The 14783-nt window shown below is 29.0% G+C and overlaps 1 protein-coding gene across 14 annotated transcripts in view; it reads left to right on the plus strand.

Annotated features, from left to right (window-relative positions):
• The window catches only part of para (sodium voltage-gated channel paralytic), a 156233-nt gene that overhangs the window by 134203 nt on the left and 7247 nt on the right, over positions 1–14783 (plus strand). For 7 of the 14 annotated variants that reach the window (XM_074133147.1, XM_074133154.1, XM_074133152.1 and 4 more), the window contains 5 exons: positions 1678–1800; positions 3003–3125; positions 3458–3652; positions 4069–4210; positions 9843–9946. In XM_074133147.1, coding sequence (XP_073989248.1) covers positions 1678–1800; positions 3003–3125; positions 3458–3652; positions 4069–4210; positions 9843–9946 — 687 coding nt within the window. The remainder of the gene's footprint in view (positions 1–1677; positions 1801–3002; positions 3126–3457; positions 3653–4068; positions 4211–9842; positions 9947–14783) is intronic. The other 7 variants (XM_074133156.1, XM_074133151.1, XM_074133159.1 and 4 more) reach the window with 1 other exon arrangement.

The raw sequence follows: 14783 nt of genomic DNA on the forward strand, positions 1-14783 counted from the left end.
GTTCACATACAGCTGATCCTCCGATCCCTTCAAACCTCTCACTCACTCACTCATTCTCACTCCGAAGAAAGAACACTGAAAGTTCTGTAAACTTAGGATTGAGAACGTATCTAATATTTTTGCTAACAGATATTCGCCCTTTAAAATATATTAAATTTAAATGTGAATTGATTACTAACACTTATGAGGCTGCCATTGGTTGACCTCTTCTCAATAATTGTAATCTAATTTCTCGTTAAAATAAGCAACATTTAATCGTCGCTTGCGACAGTACTAACGGAGTTCCAAGAAAGCATTATTTCCTTAACTTGTGAAGTATATAGTAGTCTCATGAAGATTAATTTTTCTATTTGTTTGCCAGTTATAGTATTTTGAACTTTGAAGTACTTTTTAATAAATAAATAATAATTTTGATAGTTACTAACATTATTTTATAATTATTTTAGATAATAAGTTAAATAAATATATTAAATATTTAAAAATTATTTTTGTAAATTAAATTTAATACTTAAAATTAACAATATCTAATTTAGTAGAAGCTGAAATAACCGAATGTTACAACAAACCAATATCTATCCAAAGGCTTTCTGTCGTCACTTAATTATTGTTGGGCCATTTATTTATTTTTTATTGAATTTTGTTTTCTGTTTTTCTATCAAAAGGTTCTTATTTGAATTAATATTCAAAAGATAAGTTCCTTGCTATTCTTTTTATAATAATTAAACCTTTTTTCTTCCTTTTCGAAATTAAGTTCTCTTACTAGATGAGGCCTTAAGAAAAGAGTGTACTTTTAAAAAAATTTCAACATTTTAAATGTTAGGAATGTTAAGATGAGATAACTGTGCAATTCTGGAAAAAAAATAAAGACGTGAATAAAATAAATGTAAATTAATCGCCAATTTTTTCAGGGTGCTTAGCGACGAACAACATTTAGGTGTCGCGCTTGAAAGCGATAGCAATATTTTTCTACTAACATTTTTATAATTAATCCTTAACTTTAACATAATCTCCGAAAATCCCGAACTTGTCGTCATGAGAGGAATAGGTGTTACCACTCTACCACAAAAGACTGTAATGAGTTCCATTATGAGAGATTTCTCCTTGAACCTCGATGACCAGAAAGGTTTCCTATTAGTAGTCTGGGACCATGTCAGACACAAATACGACTTTCCGAGCCATAATTAGCATTTCAGATCGCAGAAAATCCAGCAACCTTATCCGCTGTTTTCCGTGCTTAGTTGAAGTTGAATTCATCTTAAAAGAGAATTTAAAAAAAAAAAAAAAAATTGACAGCATTCTTCTTTAAATCCACAAGCATTATTAACAATGTTACTATGGTTAAAAATCTTTGAGTTTCCCTCAGTATTAGTTTCGTACTATTATTATAGAAAGATTAGCAAGCAATGTTTAATTACTATTTATCTATCAAATTCACCTTCCAATTACCTCACCTTTCTCTCTTGCAATATTTCATTCCAAAAATACCTTCATTTTTACCAAAATGCCAAACAAGAAGCCCATTTTACCTCTTATCAATGTTGTGTTTTTATTTATTTGTAAATGCGTGGGCGTGCGTCTGTAATCTTTATTATATGTAATTTTAAACAAATATTTTTATGTGTGTTGTGATTTGTGTGGCGCCCATTGTGTCTACTATCTTTGTATTCTGGCCACCAGGTATCGCTAATAAACTTCACAGCGTCAATGCTCGGGGCGGGAGGTATTCAGGCGTTCAAAACTATGAGAACATTGAGGGCTTTGCGTCCATTGAGGGCAATGTCCCGGATGCAAGGCATGAGGGTATGTTACCCTTACTGGAAAATAAAAAAAATTGAATTCTTTTGACAAAAAAAAAATAAACAAACAATTCAAGTAGCTTTTTTTAAATAGAAAATCCATAATGTTTTAGATTTACCTTTGAATGGCATTAGTTTCTTTCAAATATATCATCGCATTCAGTTCAATATTTTATTTTTCTATTTTATTTTTAATTTGATATGCCTCTGAAAATTCTTTACTTTTTTTTTTTAATTAGATTTCTTTATTATTTTTTTAAACAAATAATAGAGATGTTTATGATCGCATTAGTTTCTTCTTCATAAGCATGTTTTTACTGATGCGTTTCACCTTTTACGAAGATGCCTGACCTTTTGGTCATTATATACAATCTAGAAGGATTCAATGCGATCTTTCGTTTCTATTATTATTGTACTTCAAATTATAAACATAAGATAATGAGGCGTGCCAAAAATAGCATAGAATTCGCTTGTACATAATAATTCATAATTTACAAAAAATTTCCACACATCATAAACACTGTTTGCACTTATATTATTGTACTTTCATTTACCATAGAACTTCACAAAGTATTAGGCAAAAATTCAAAGTCAAGTAGTTTTTTGACACACATAAAAAAAAAAATTATTTTCATTTTTTCAAACAGTTTTAAATGCATCGATAGTCCTTTAAACCCCTTTTTGTTTTCGAACGTCTTCTAGAGCATAAATCTTTAGATCTTTTCCATGTTAGAGTTTTTTACATTGTTTGTCAACCTTTAATTTAGTTCTAAAGAAGGTAACGAATCACTGTCATTTTGCTTTAAGTGTAATGCATTTTATTTAATAAATACATTTGTTGTTAAAATATATGTTGCTTAAATAATCTTTTAGTAATGTACATATAACGTTTATTCCATTTGCTTCATACGCATGTGCACTAAGCATTGAAGTTTCTTTTTGTTCATGTACATATATACATATATTTATGCCTTTATTTTATATATTTATGTATAAAATCAAATTTAGAATATTTAATTAGTTTAATAAAATGATAAATTTTGTTTTAAATATTGCATTCAATGAAACTCTTTAAAATTCTTTCATTAGTCATTTCTAAAGATCACATTAATAAGTAAAGAATTGTATATCAATTAGAAATAAGTTTGATTATTAAGTTAATAAACTTTTACGATAATTTTTTATATTAAATATCTATCCCTACAGGTTGTCGTAAATGCATTAGTTCAAGCAATTCCAAGCATCTTCAATGTGCTTTTGGTGTGTCTCATATTTTGGCTTATATTCGCTATTATGGGAGTCCAACTATTTGCTGGGAAATATCATAAGGTAGGAATGATAATTTTATTTGTTGACTTTATTATATACATAAATATTGATTTAAGTTTTGAAATAGTTGATCTATTTGTCTAAGAGAGTGAAATTACTGTCTTTTTTAATTAAAAAAATTAAAATCACAAGTCAGATTTCATTTCATTCTCCTAAATACGAAGTTTACGATACGTTAAGTTTTCAAAATTCAGTTTCCCTAGAAGTTCATTTTGAAAAATCCGAAAAATCTTTGCACGGAAGCTCTCCCTCTTACACAACAAGCACACATACATCTCCCACACACATTCCACACTCACTAATTGATGGAATATTCATATTCTCTGTTACAGTGTGTAGATGTCAATAATTCTGTCTTGAACCATGAAATTATTCCGGATCGTAATGTATGTGAAGCGGAAAATTATACTTGGGAAAATTCACGCATGAATTTCGATCATGTGGGGAAAGCTTATCTTTGTTTGTTCCAAGTTGCTACATTCAAAGGATGGATTCAAATTATGAATGATGCTATTGATTCAAGAGAAGTATGATTTTTTTTTCCTCACAAAGAATTGAATTTTGTTATTTTATGATTATGTCTGTAATTTCATTAACTGATACAATATATTAAATGCAATTAAATTAAAAGTTCTCTTTTCAATTGATTGTGAAATTAAGTTGATGACTTGTTTGACTTTTATCAAACACGCATCTAATCGTTATTTTTTTCTACGAGGAAAATTTATTACAGAAGTTGTATTGAATCGTCAAGGCATTGATTGATGTAAGACGAACCGAATATGTATTTAACTAATAGATATTTTATCTTAACATCTTTCTCATCCTCTATTGTAATTGTCATTTTTAGAAATGAATGTATCCAACAGAAAGTAAATCGATTTCTTGTTGAGGTTTAACCTTTTGAATAGTTCTTCTTAAATGAGTTAACATTTATTTTCAGATCGGAAAGCAGCCAATAAGAGAAACAAATATATACATGTACCTGTATTTTGTATTTTTCATAATTTTTGGATCATTTTTTACCTTGAACCTGTTCATTGGTGTGATCATCGACAACTTCAATGAACAAAAGAAAAAGATAAGTATTTCTACCTTTTATTTACCATTTTGTCACAAGAGCAATCACTTTAACCCTTTTGCTGCAGTAAACAAAACGCTGAATTAAAATAAATAAGAAAAAATATTAAAACAGATTTAAAGACATTTCCCAGCACCTAGATAGATATACGCACAAGATAAATATAGCACAAATATTAGCAAATTGTGTTTCTATTCCTAGTTTACTCGTCCTTTACTTTTATTATTGATTTATATTTAATTGTTAAACCATTTAAAAATAATCGTGAAAAATTATTGCTTTAAAATTCCATTGCTTTTGTTCGCATTTCCTTCACTCTTTCACAACAGATATTTTTTTTCACATGGTAGCTGAAGGGCCACATTGCTGCTGTTTTCAAAAATTTTCACTAGCTGTTTCTTTGGCAGCCAGAGGGTTAAAAATATAAAATAATAGTTCATCTCATAATTATTGAATCTGAAATTAATAATGAGATTATTTTTTTAAACAAAAGCTTCAGCTGTGTCTAGACCAGGGTTGGCGAAACGCTGCTTTAAATTGCCAGAGCTATTAAATGTGCTTTTTATCGTAAAAATTTATATACATTTACGTAAACTTTATCTTTTGAACTGCGTTTTAAATGTATTATACATATACATGGAGTGTTGTGTTAGTTTTGTGTTTTATGTACGGCTCACAGCGTAAATTTTGTTGCTTCAATAATTTATGTATTTTTGTGTTTTTCTTTGTTGTCTATAAAAGAAAACAAATTTATCATAAAATTCTTTATATAATTTATGGTATTAAACGTGAATAAAAAATGTATACATATATATATATATATATATATAAGAAGTGTAAGATGACGGTACTAACATAGGCACTTTATTCGTCTATGCTTATCAAAAAATAAAACTTTAGAAAGGATCTTTCTTGAAATTCCAGATTTAAAATAACGTTTCCGCTTGATCCATTAACTACCGGTCTATTTATGTTTGGATGAATTATATTTACTTCTTGGTAAAAATACGTAATTTTCTCAAATCCTTATTGCTCGTGAATATTGACTGACGTAAAGTTTTTATGTGATTAAAAGCAAAGTTATAATCAGTTTAAATCACTTAAACCAAAAAAGGTTTTTTGTTAATTAAAGAAATTTAAAAAAAGCGTTTTCATGCGAAAAAGTCAAATACTCTTTCACAATCACATTCTCTTACATTCTTTTTTCTTTTTCTTTGGTATCTACAACATACATATAACATATTTTGTAAATTACAGTTGTCTTTAAAATGTCTACCTCCAGCTGATGGATGTTTCCAAGTCGTAGCTACTTTGCATTTATTTAATTTCTGCATGTTTACATATTTTTTTGTCGATAAGGTATTAGTATATATGTATATCTGTAATGTTGTACTAACTCCCGAATATGATACCGAAAAAGCCTTAAAATCCATTTTTACAAAATAATAGGAATAAATTTTATATACATAATCTATAATATTGTATGCACGGATAAAATATAACATCTTTACTAGAATTGATTAAAAACTGGTGACTACCTGTTATTAGTGATTAAGTTTGGATTTGTTTAAGAAATTAGGCCGAATTTTTTTCTAATATCAGATTTTAGCTCAGAAACAGATAATACAATGATTTGTAGATGTATTATTACAAAATTAGTAGGTTTACCTTTCCGTCAGACATACGGACTTTTAGGGACTGTTTAAAATATTTTGTACCCTAACTTTTTTTAAACATTTTCAATCAGCAACTTTTCCCGAAATATCGAAAACAGCAAGAACTGTTCGTGGCCCCCCCCAAAAAAAAAACAGGAACAAAAAATGACAGTACTTCGAAAGTGTTTTTATAGAAGTGTCTCAAATAACGAAACAAAGATATTTTTACAAATTTACTTTTGGAGTTAGGCTTTCTTTATAGATTTTCCTTTTAATTAATTTATTTATTTATATTTATGTTTTCTGGAATTGTGTTTCTAGTCAACTTAGTTTTAATTCAATGTGTTAATGCAGTTCAATTCAATAAAACCATATGAAGAGCAATTATTATAAAATGTTTCTTACTTTATTTCTTGCCATGTTTCTATTTAAAATGCTTACATAGCATTTTAGTTAGAGATGTTTTATATATACCATGGGCAAAGTAAATATGTTATCTGCGTAAAAATATATATAAATATAAATATATATATAAATATAATATGTAGTCTATTATATACGCTTAAATATAAATGTCTGTGCTTTATGTTTGTTGTTCTACGCATTTTGAAGCATCTTTATTCTGTATAGTATAACTTTGCTGTGTAAAAAGTATTTGTGCTATTTGAAAATTAAGGTAGATAATAGAACATTACTTTCATTTGTACCCGGTTTATAATAACCTTGAAACATTCAGCAATTACTAAATATTCCTTATTTATTATATTAGTGTATTATTAATGTTTTAATTAATGGAAAATAAAAGTTCGAGTAATAGGGACTTCTAGGAGAGATTTTAGGGTAGCTAGAAACAGGAACTTAAGATGCAAGCAACTTGAATCCTTCGCAATACCTAGCTAATCTTTTCATTTCACTTTTTCCAGACTGTTCTTTGATGCCACAATTAATCTTCTTTTTCATGAGCTGAGAGAGCTTCTGCGTCTCACCTCGCGATACAGTACCTAGATAAAGTGTATTGTTACATTTGCTGTTGTTCAAGAATTGACTTTTATGTTCTTAATAACTTCACAGCAGATTCACAAATAGTTGTCTCGAGCCATTTTTAACTAACATGAGAAGACACATCTTTGTCTTTTAAATACTGTAGTGCCAAGGTTTTAAGAAAGGAAAGTTAAGGCCACTTGTATCATTGTATTGTCCTAACTTTTTAAGTTCTCGATATCATTGCAGAGAAGGCGTCATTTATTATCTTTCATCTTTTTCTCATTTCAGAACTGAGATCAACACTTCGGTCAAGTATCTTCCAAGATATTTTATTTTATTAAATATTGTTCTTGTTAAGAGATTTGATATTGGTGACTGACTTTAATAAGTCGATTTTATTTATCTTCAATTTCTCCTAAATATAATATTCTTAACTATGTATAGTTTCTAAATTTACTTTTGTTTTCAGATGATACTTGCCACTGATTTTCATATCTAATCACCCTTACATTATTTACAATTTACAAATATCTCTCTTACACTTTCATTTACCCAAACCGTTATTTAATGATAAGAAGAGTTTTTGAATTTTTATATAATTTTGGATAATTGAAACTAACAGAAAAAAATTAAGTATATGATTGGTTTGGCCAATCCTGGTCAACTCAGCAGGATTTCTAATTTGTGTACTGAATAATATAATTATTTGCTTAAAATAAACTGGTAATTTATCTTGTATATAATTCGAGAGAAAGTATTTTTAAGTTAAATACATGCAATAAAATAATGCATTAAATCCTACTAGTATAAGAACAGAAAAAACTGCGTAAACAAAATGTCCCAAATTAGATTTTATCAATATTTGGGTAAACTTTTAATTTTTAACTGCACTTCTTATTTCGACAGTGACTTTGATCTTTCTACCAATTTATTTACAGAATGTAAATTTTGAATTCAATTGGGTTTTTTATTTAAGTAAGCATTGCCTTCCTGCTCAATTTTTTCGCCAGTATTTAAATCAGAAGATAACTCTCCAATAAATTGAAGGTTTTATTTCTTAAAAAAAAAAAAAAAAAATCACGCTTTTATTTTGAGTGTCTGGCGATGACAAAAATAATAATTTTTAAAAAACGAAAAGGGACATCAAATTTTTTTAATGATTTATTTAATGCAATGCAATTAAAAAAATGACAAAAAGTGCACCAGCGTAATATGTAACTCATCCATTTTCCTGGTTCTTTAATCGCTTACTTGCTGACAATTGTGGTGTTCTGTTTTTTCTTATAAGGTAATGTCTTTAGTTCCTAATTTCCTCCAGCACGATTTGTTCTCATTTTGTAATGTAAATTGATTTTTTTTTTTAAATTATTATTTTTTATTTGGATGAAATTTATTTTTAACGAAAAATATTAATTTTGTACATCTTTTAACTCTTTTTTTTATCATTTGCTAACTTTTATATTCAAATCCAAGTCGCACTAATATTTTTCTATGGAATGGGCTTTACAAGCTTCACTTTTTATACTTGCTAATTATTTTTTATTCAAAGCAAAATTGGGGGTTCAAATTAACAAGAACAGTGCGACTTAGATTATTTAGTGGTTTTATACTTAGAGTGTTTCACATTTATTTTCTTTGAAAAAAATATAACCTTTCGGATTTTGAACTAATGTAGACCATTATTAGTTAAATAAAGCTTTTAAAATTGTTTATGCCAAACATTGAGTAAATGGTAAAATACTAATAGATTAAACATTTCTATTACTAATACATAAAACCCGTCCGCAAAAGCTTATGGTAGTTGTACGTTAAGCCATACCTGAAAAATATCAGTAACTTTAAGTTACTATTATATATAATATAATTACATAACCATTAAAATAATCAATTTTGGTGATCTTCTCGGCCACTAATGATCAAATATGTTCGAAGCGAATTTGCTCAGTGAACTGCGATACCAATGCTTCTACATATAAGAGAAAGCCAGATTCTGTTTTCCTACAAAAAGTAGAGACAGGTTTTTACTGCAGTGATGATCAATGTTAAATAACTCTTGCATACCGTTTAATTGTTTTAATATTGAATTTGAACAAAATTAACGTTTTAAGCAATAATTTTGTACTGCTTTAATCTTTATCTGATCAATCCCAATCAGGACCTTCAACCGCTATGAACTCGATTCCTTTCTAAGTTTTTCCTACGATTAAAAAAAATAAATAAATAAATAAACGAAGACGTTTTCATGGTACTGAATTGTGATTATAAAATTTGTTTATTATTAAAAACCTTTGTTTATGGAATTAAATACAAATAGCTGAATATTGAACGTTTAATCCCCAACAATAAGATCTCTAATATAAAGAATCGTCAGATGCCTTTTTGTTTGGTCTACGTTATTTCATAACTGAAAAGAATTTTATTAGAATATGAGTACTAAAAATTAAAGCACTCAAATCAGTAGCAATCGGTCATTTCATCTCTTTAAAACATAGAACGGTATTAGATTCTAAAATTGTTTATTATTATTATTATTATTATTATTGTTATTATTATTATTTACAGTCTATAGCTTATACTCTGCATGAAAATGCCCGCAAAAATAATAAGTAAATAAAAATGCAACAATATCCCTAATAACTTGGAAATTAATTTTTCATTAAAAAAAATAATAATAATAATTGGCGAGGGGGCCTTGACTGAAATATTGACGAAAAAACTTTTTCTACTTTTAATTTCCACTGGATTTGCTGAAATATTTTGGTTAGGGTTCATGGATTTATAGGAATGTATTGGTATTTACTTAAATTCTTAAATAAATTAAATATGCACTTACTAAGGACTTGTATTATGAATCTTTTACTTTGTTTTCTGTATTCGTTATTATTTTTTTCTTTAAATATCTTTTTTAATCAAACTTAAGTAGGGTGAGCATGAAGTAAATGAAATTTATATCTTTTGGAACAGTTGAAAATCATAATATTTGTTTCCATTACGCAGGAGGGTCTTTGGAAATGTTTATGACTGAAGATCAAAAGAAATATTACAACGCCATGAAGAAAATGGGCTCAAAGAAACCTTTAAAAGCTATTCCAAGACCTAGAGTAAGTAGTAATGATTTGAATTAGTTCTTATTATGTTGTTTGTTTGTTTATTTGTTATAATTTAGAAATAGATAAAAATAGAAATAATTGACTAATTAAAGCTGCATGAATACTGCAAACCATTTTTTAATTCTTGCTTTTTAGTGATAATTATAGAAATTCTAAAACACAGATTTAAATATAATTATTATAGAAATGAATACCATTTCTTCAAACCAAACTAGAGAAAGCACAATTTTTTTTTCTACGAAACTCGCCTCATACTTAGTAACTAAGAAATTTTAAATAATTCTGGAAGAAAATGAAAAGCTGTGGCCGGTAGCTGGAAAGTGTGTTTTAGCTTCCAGCGAATTATATAAAACTAAAATTACTCATTTCTTGACAAGTGGAAAATATATCCGAAGAGAGAGTAGCGTGAACTCGATAACAAAGATTTTCTTTTATCGGAATGTTTTCCCCCCTGCTGAAGTGGTACAATTGTAGGCATTGCGTCCGGCTTTTTTTTTAGGCAACATTGTTTATATAGCGCCTAGAAATTTGAGGAAAGTTGCATAGAATGCTTCGTACAATTAATTGGATTTTTAAATTGATCTCAAAAAAAAAAATGTCGCGACAGTGCCCGTTAGTTCCATTTACCTGTAGAAGAAAAATTAATATCACAAGTATTATAATATTAGGCAGAAATATTTTATGTTTATGAATTAAGCAATATTTCTAGATCAAATATTATCAAGGAAAGTACTAGTTTTTTACTGATAGAGAAAGTAGGAATTAATATGAATGTGCATAAAGCTTTAGCCCACAGTTTTATTGCTTTAAATTAAATCAAAATTATACATTGCGGATTGATAACAATTAATTTGGGTACAAAATATATAATGGCCCTTGATCAAACCAAATTTACACACATTGTGTGTCTGAAAAAAGTGCTCTTAGAAAACGGCAGAATATTTTCTTAAACAGTAAATTTATCAATTAATAGTAAATAACTTATAAAGTATTGAACTTGTAAAATTCGGCAGGATTAGCGGACGTACCGGGCTTTTTAGTGTAATGAATGGGTTGACAAGCTGGCCATAGAATCGCGAGTCACGAGGCAGTCTTGGACTTGAAAGTCCTCCATATGGACTTGCACCAGGATATTAAACGTAATATCATTTACAAATGGCAGACATAAAGTAGCAGCATAAAAAATAAATTTTAGAAATGTGTAGTTCCTTAATTACTCTAGATCTCCTGTTCTCTGTAATTCCAACCAACAAATATACAATAAAAAGACTACATCAACAGAAAAACAACTATTGAATGTTCAAAGGAAATCATACTATCAATAGGGCATAATTGCTTAGTATTGTGTTACTTAATTTGCCGCTCTGTTCATTGCGTTGTTATGCCCGAAGATGTATGGAAATGTCTGAAATACGATCACTTAAAAAATAAGTTTTAAAAGAGCTTTATAAGCAGGAAATTAGGTCATTCAATTAACAGACATTGCTTCACATTAAACATATAATAAAATAAATTCCATAGTCACTGGGAAAGTTTAATACCAATTAAGTCAGCAATGGTTTTACAAATAAAACCACCGTAAGGTATATTACTTAAATCAACCTTAACAAAAACTTACAGTTTAAAAAGTTAAGTATAAGGGTTGATTAAACGCCAAAAGGTACACAAATCAGCAAGTACCCAACATTTCATTAATACTTCATTGATATTATTTAAGTAATTTTACCGCATTAATTTTCATTAATATTTTTTAAGAATTTATTAGATGTCACATACCCTTATGCTGGCCATTTTCATCTACAAAATATTTGTTCAAGTAGCACACCATTTAACTTAGATTGACTGTAATATCTATTTATCTATAATAATCAAACTATTAATTACAGGTGAAAAAGAAAACGTTATAAAAATAAAAAAATATGAGGCTTAAAAATTCAAAAAAATTTTTAAAAAATGCTTACACCAACATACATCAGTGATTTTGTTTATTTATTTTTATTTTTAAATAAAAATCGTCGGTTTAAGTTCATTCTTCGATTAAAGTAATTGTTATTTTATGTAGTAGTCAATCTGGCTTTATCGTAAATAATATAGTTGTCTTCAATTACATTCTCCATCTAGGTGTTCTTCCCACAATGTTGTGTATATGTAATATAAAGTAAATAAGATATGCATATTTTTAGGACAGCTAATTATTCCAGTATTTTACTATAAGTAAAATTAGGGGAACTAAATTAAATTACAATTGAGAAATGAATATATAATTTTGAATAATCTACTTGTTATTAACTGTGTGTCATTGTGCTCACGAATATTTCGGTAAGACGAATTCAAGACTGAAATATTGTTTTAAATCCTCCGTGATTCAAATTTAAACAGTAGCCGACTCTAAATTTGTCTTTTTCTAATTTAACATGCATGTATATGTGACAACTTCAGAATAAAGGGCACATTAAAGAGAAATCAGAAGAATAATTTGGAATAGAGTTAAAATAAAGTACCTATTTATACGAAGATATAATATACATTTTATCACAATTATAACTATTATGAATGAACTGGCCAGCATAAGGGTATGTGACATCTAATAAATTCTTAAAAAATATTAATGAAAATTAATGCGGTAAAATTACTTAAATAATATCAATGAAGTATTAATGAAATGTTGGGTACTTGCTGATTTGTGTACCTTTTGGCGTTTAATCAACCCTTATACTTAACTTTTTAAACTGTAAGTTTTTGTTAAGGAGATTTTTGTACCTTTTGGATAGATTTTCCTTTTTGTCTATTAGCAAAGTTACGCCTGCTTTACAGATTTTTTTAAAATTTGGAATAAGCTATTCTATCATTATAACCTGATAAGGTGTTAAATCGGAACCGTAATTACCACTAGAGAGATCTTTTTAAAGAATGGTTATAGTTGCGGTCCCCAAACCATCCTCAATAACCATTTTTTGGAGAAAGCGTTTTGAATAAAATAGGAAGGTATTTGTACGTAAATAGCAAAATTAAACTGCGATTTCAGTACTTCCTTTTAAGAGGAGCAAGAAAAATAAACTGCGATTACAGTACTTCTCCCTAAAAGGCAAAGATTTTGAATCGAACGACAATTCATTGATGTAAATCGGTTCACTCATTGATAATTTTAACGATTGCAGTACTTCCTCTTAGTAGGTGTAAGAGCATGATGGCACTTCACAGCCACGTAGAGGAGCTTTAATCACTTCTTCGTGCTAAATTTTATCAAAATCGGACTAAGCTTTGTAGAAATATTGGTAATAATAGTTTTAGAAAGGGACTTATTTGGGTGGGGCGAACTCCCCTCCTTATGAGGCATAGCGTCGAGACTTTTAAAGTACAAATCTGTACAAAATTTCGATTCGAATGACACTTCATTCATGAAAATCGGTTCACGTGTCGATAATTTGAAACGATTGCTATACTTCCCCTTAACAAGTGTAAGAGCAGATCGTCGCTTTATTGTTAGGTAGGGGAGCCCTAACCCTATCATCCTACCAAATTTTATCAAAATCGGGCCACGATTTACAGAGTAATTAGTAATAATAATTTTGGAGGGGGCCTTACATAAAGGGGGCTAACTCCTCTCCCATTCGATGCACAGGGCCGAGACCCCCAAAAGGCACATCTACATAAAATTCCCAATCGAATGACACCTCATTCATGAAAATCGGTTCACGCGTTTAGGCGCTACGTTGTTTACAAAAAAGGTAACAACAAGAACAACAAGAACAACAAGAACAACAAGAAGAAGAAGAACAAGAACAAGAACATTTTTTGAAAAAGCGGTTTTTGCTCATTTTCGGCAACTTTTTTCTCGAAACCTATTAGATCTGGGTGGTTGCAAAAAAATTACAGTTATGAAGGAGGGTTTGGAGTAAGATTTAAAGAAAATTTGGGAATTTTATCTTTTATAGAAAAAGAGAAAAAAATTGTCAAAGTTGGGTGTTTTTCAACGTTACGCTTTTTCGTGCAGTTTTTGATGGTCAACCCTTATACAACTGTCCTACCGGACAGTTTTAATACTTTATGGTGATGATGTTACTTTATAACCACTTGTTGGACGTTGTTGTCTGTCTGTTCTGGAGTCGTCAGAGGGATGTTTAAGTTGAGATTTTGAATTAAGTCGACTCGAAATTGGTCCCATTCAACAGCCCCCTTCTTAAGATTGGTTGAGGGGGTTAAATTAGGGCGTAATTCGAGGATAAGGATAAAAGTATTATGGACGGAGAGTAGGCATTGGTGGGCTGAAGTATCTTTGAAAGGGCGGTGATGTTTTAGCATATAAAGAAATCAAGAGGTCGGGACGTATGCTTACCGCTTTGCTAATCCCTCCCCAGTTTATTTATTTAAATTTTATTATGACAGATAGTTGGTCATTTTGCAGAGGCATTAGTTTGCTTGTGCCGAGATTTCTGCAAGTGAGAACTGTGGTTGTTCATATTTCGATAAAATGTAGTGCTTGGCATCGAGCAGATGATTCTAGACATATAAACTCGGAACATACTACTTCTTTACTTTATTTCCGAAATGATTTTAGTATCATTTTATAAAGCTGCTGTCCATTGAAAAAGCTACATAAATGAGGTAAAATTTTTCTACAAAGATCCTTATGATTTATGATCTTTAGGTGAATGAAAATCTGAAAGGGGAATCGATGAAATCTCTAATAAAATAATTTCTTTTATTTTTTTAACTCAATTTCTATAAACTTTTATTTTATTTTATTTGTTGTCACTATTTCTACGATGTGGAGTTTTTAAAAAAAGTCAAAGAGGCTTGACAAAGAATTTCTTTTGTATTAATTGAC

This window comes from Rhodnius prolixus, unplaced genomic scaffold, assembly GCF_049639745.1.
Source record: "Rhodnius prolixus isolate KJV_2025 unplaced genomic scaffold, Rpr scaffold_10, whole genome shotgun sequence".
Lineage (NCBI taxonomy): Eukaryota > Metazoa > Arthropoda > Insecta > Hemiptera > Reduviidae > Rhodnius > Rhodnius prolixus.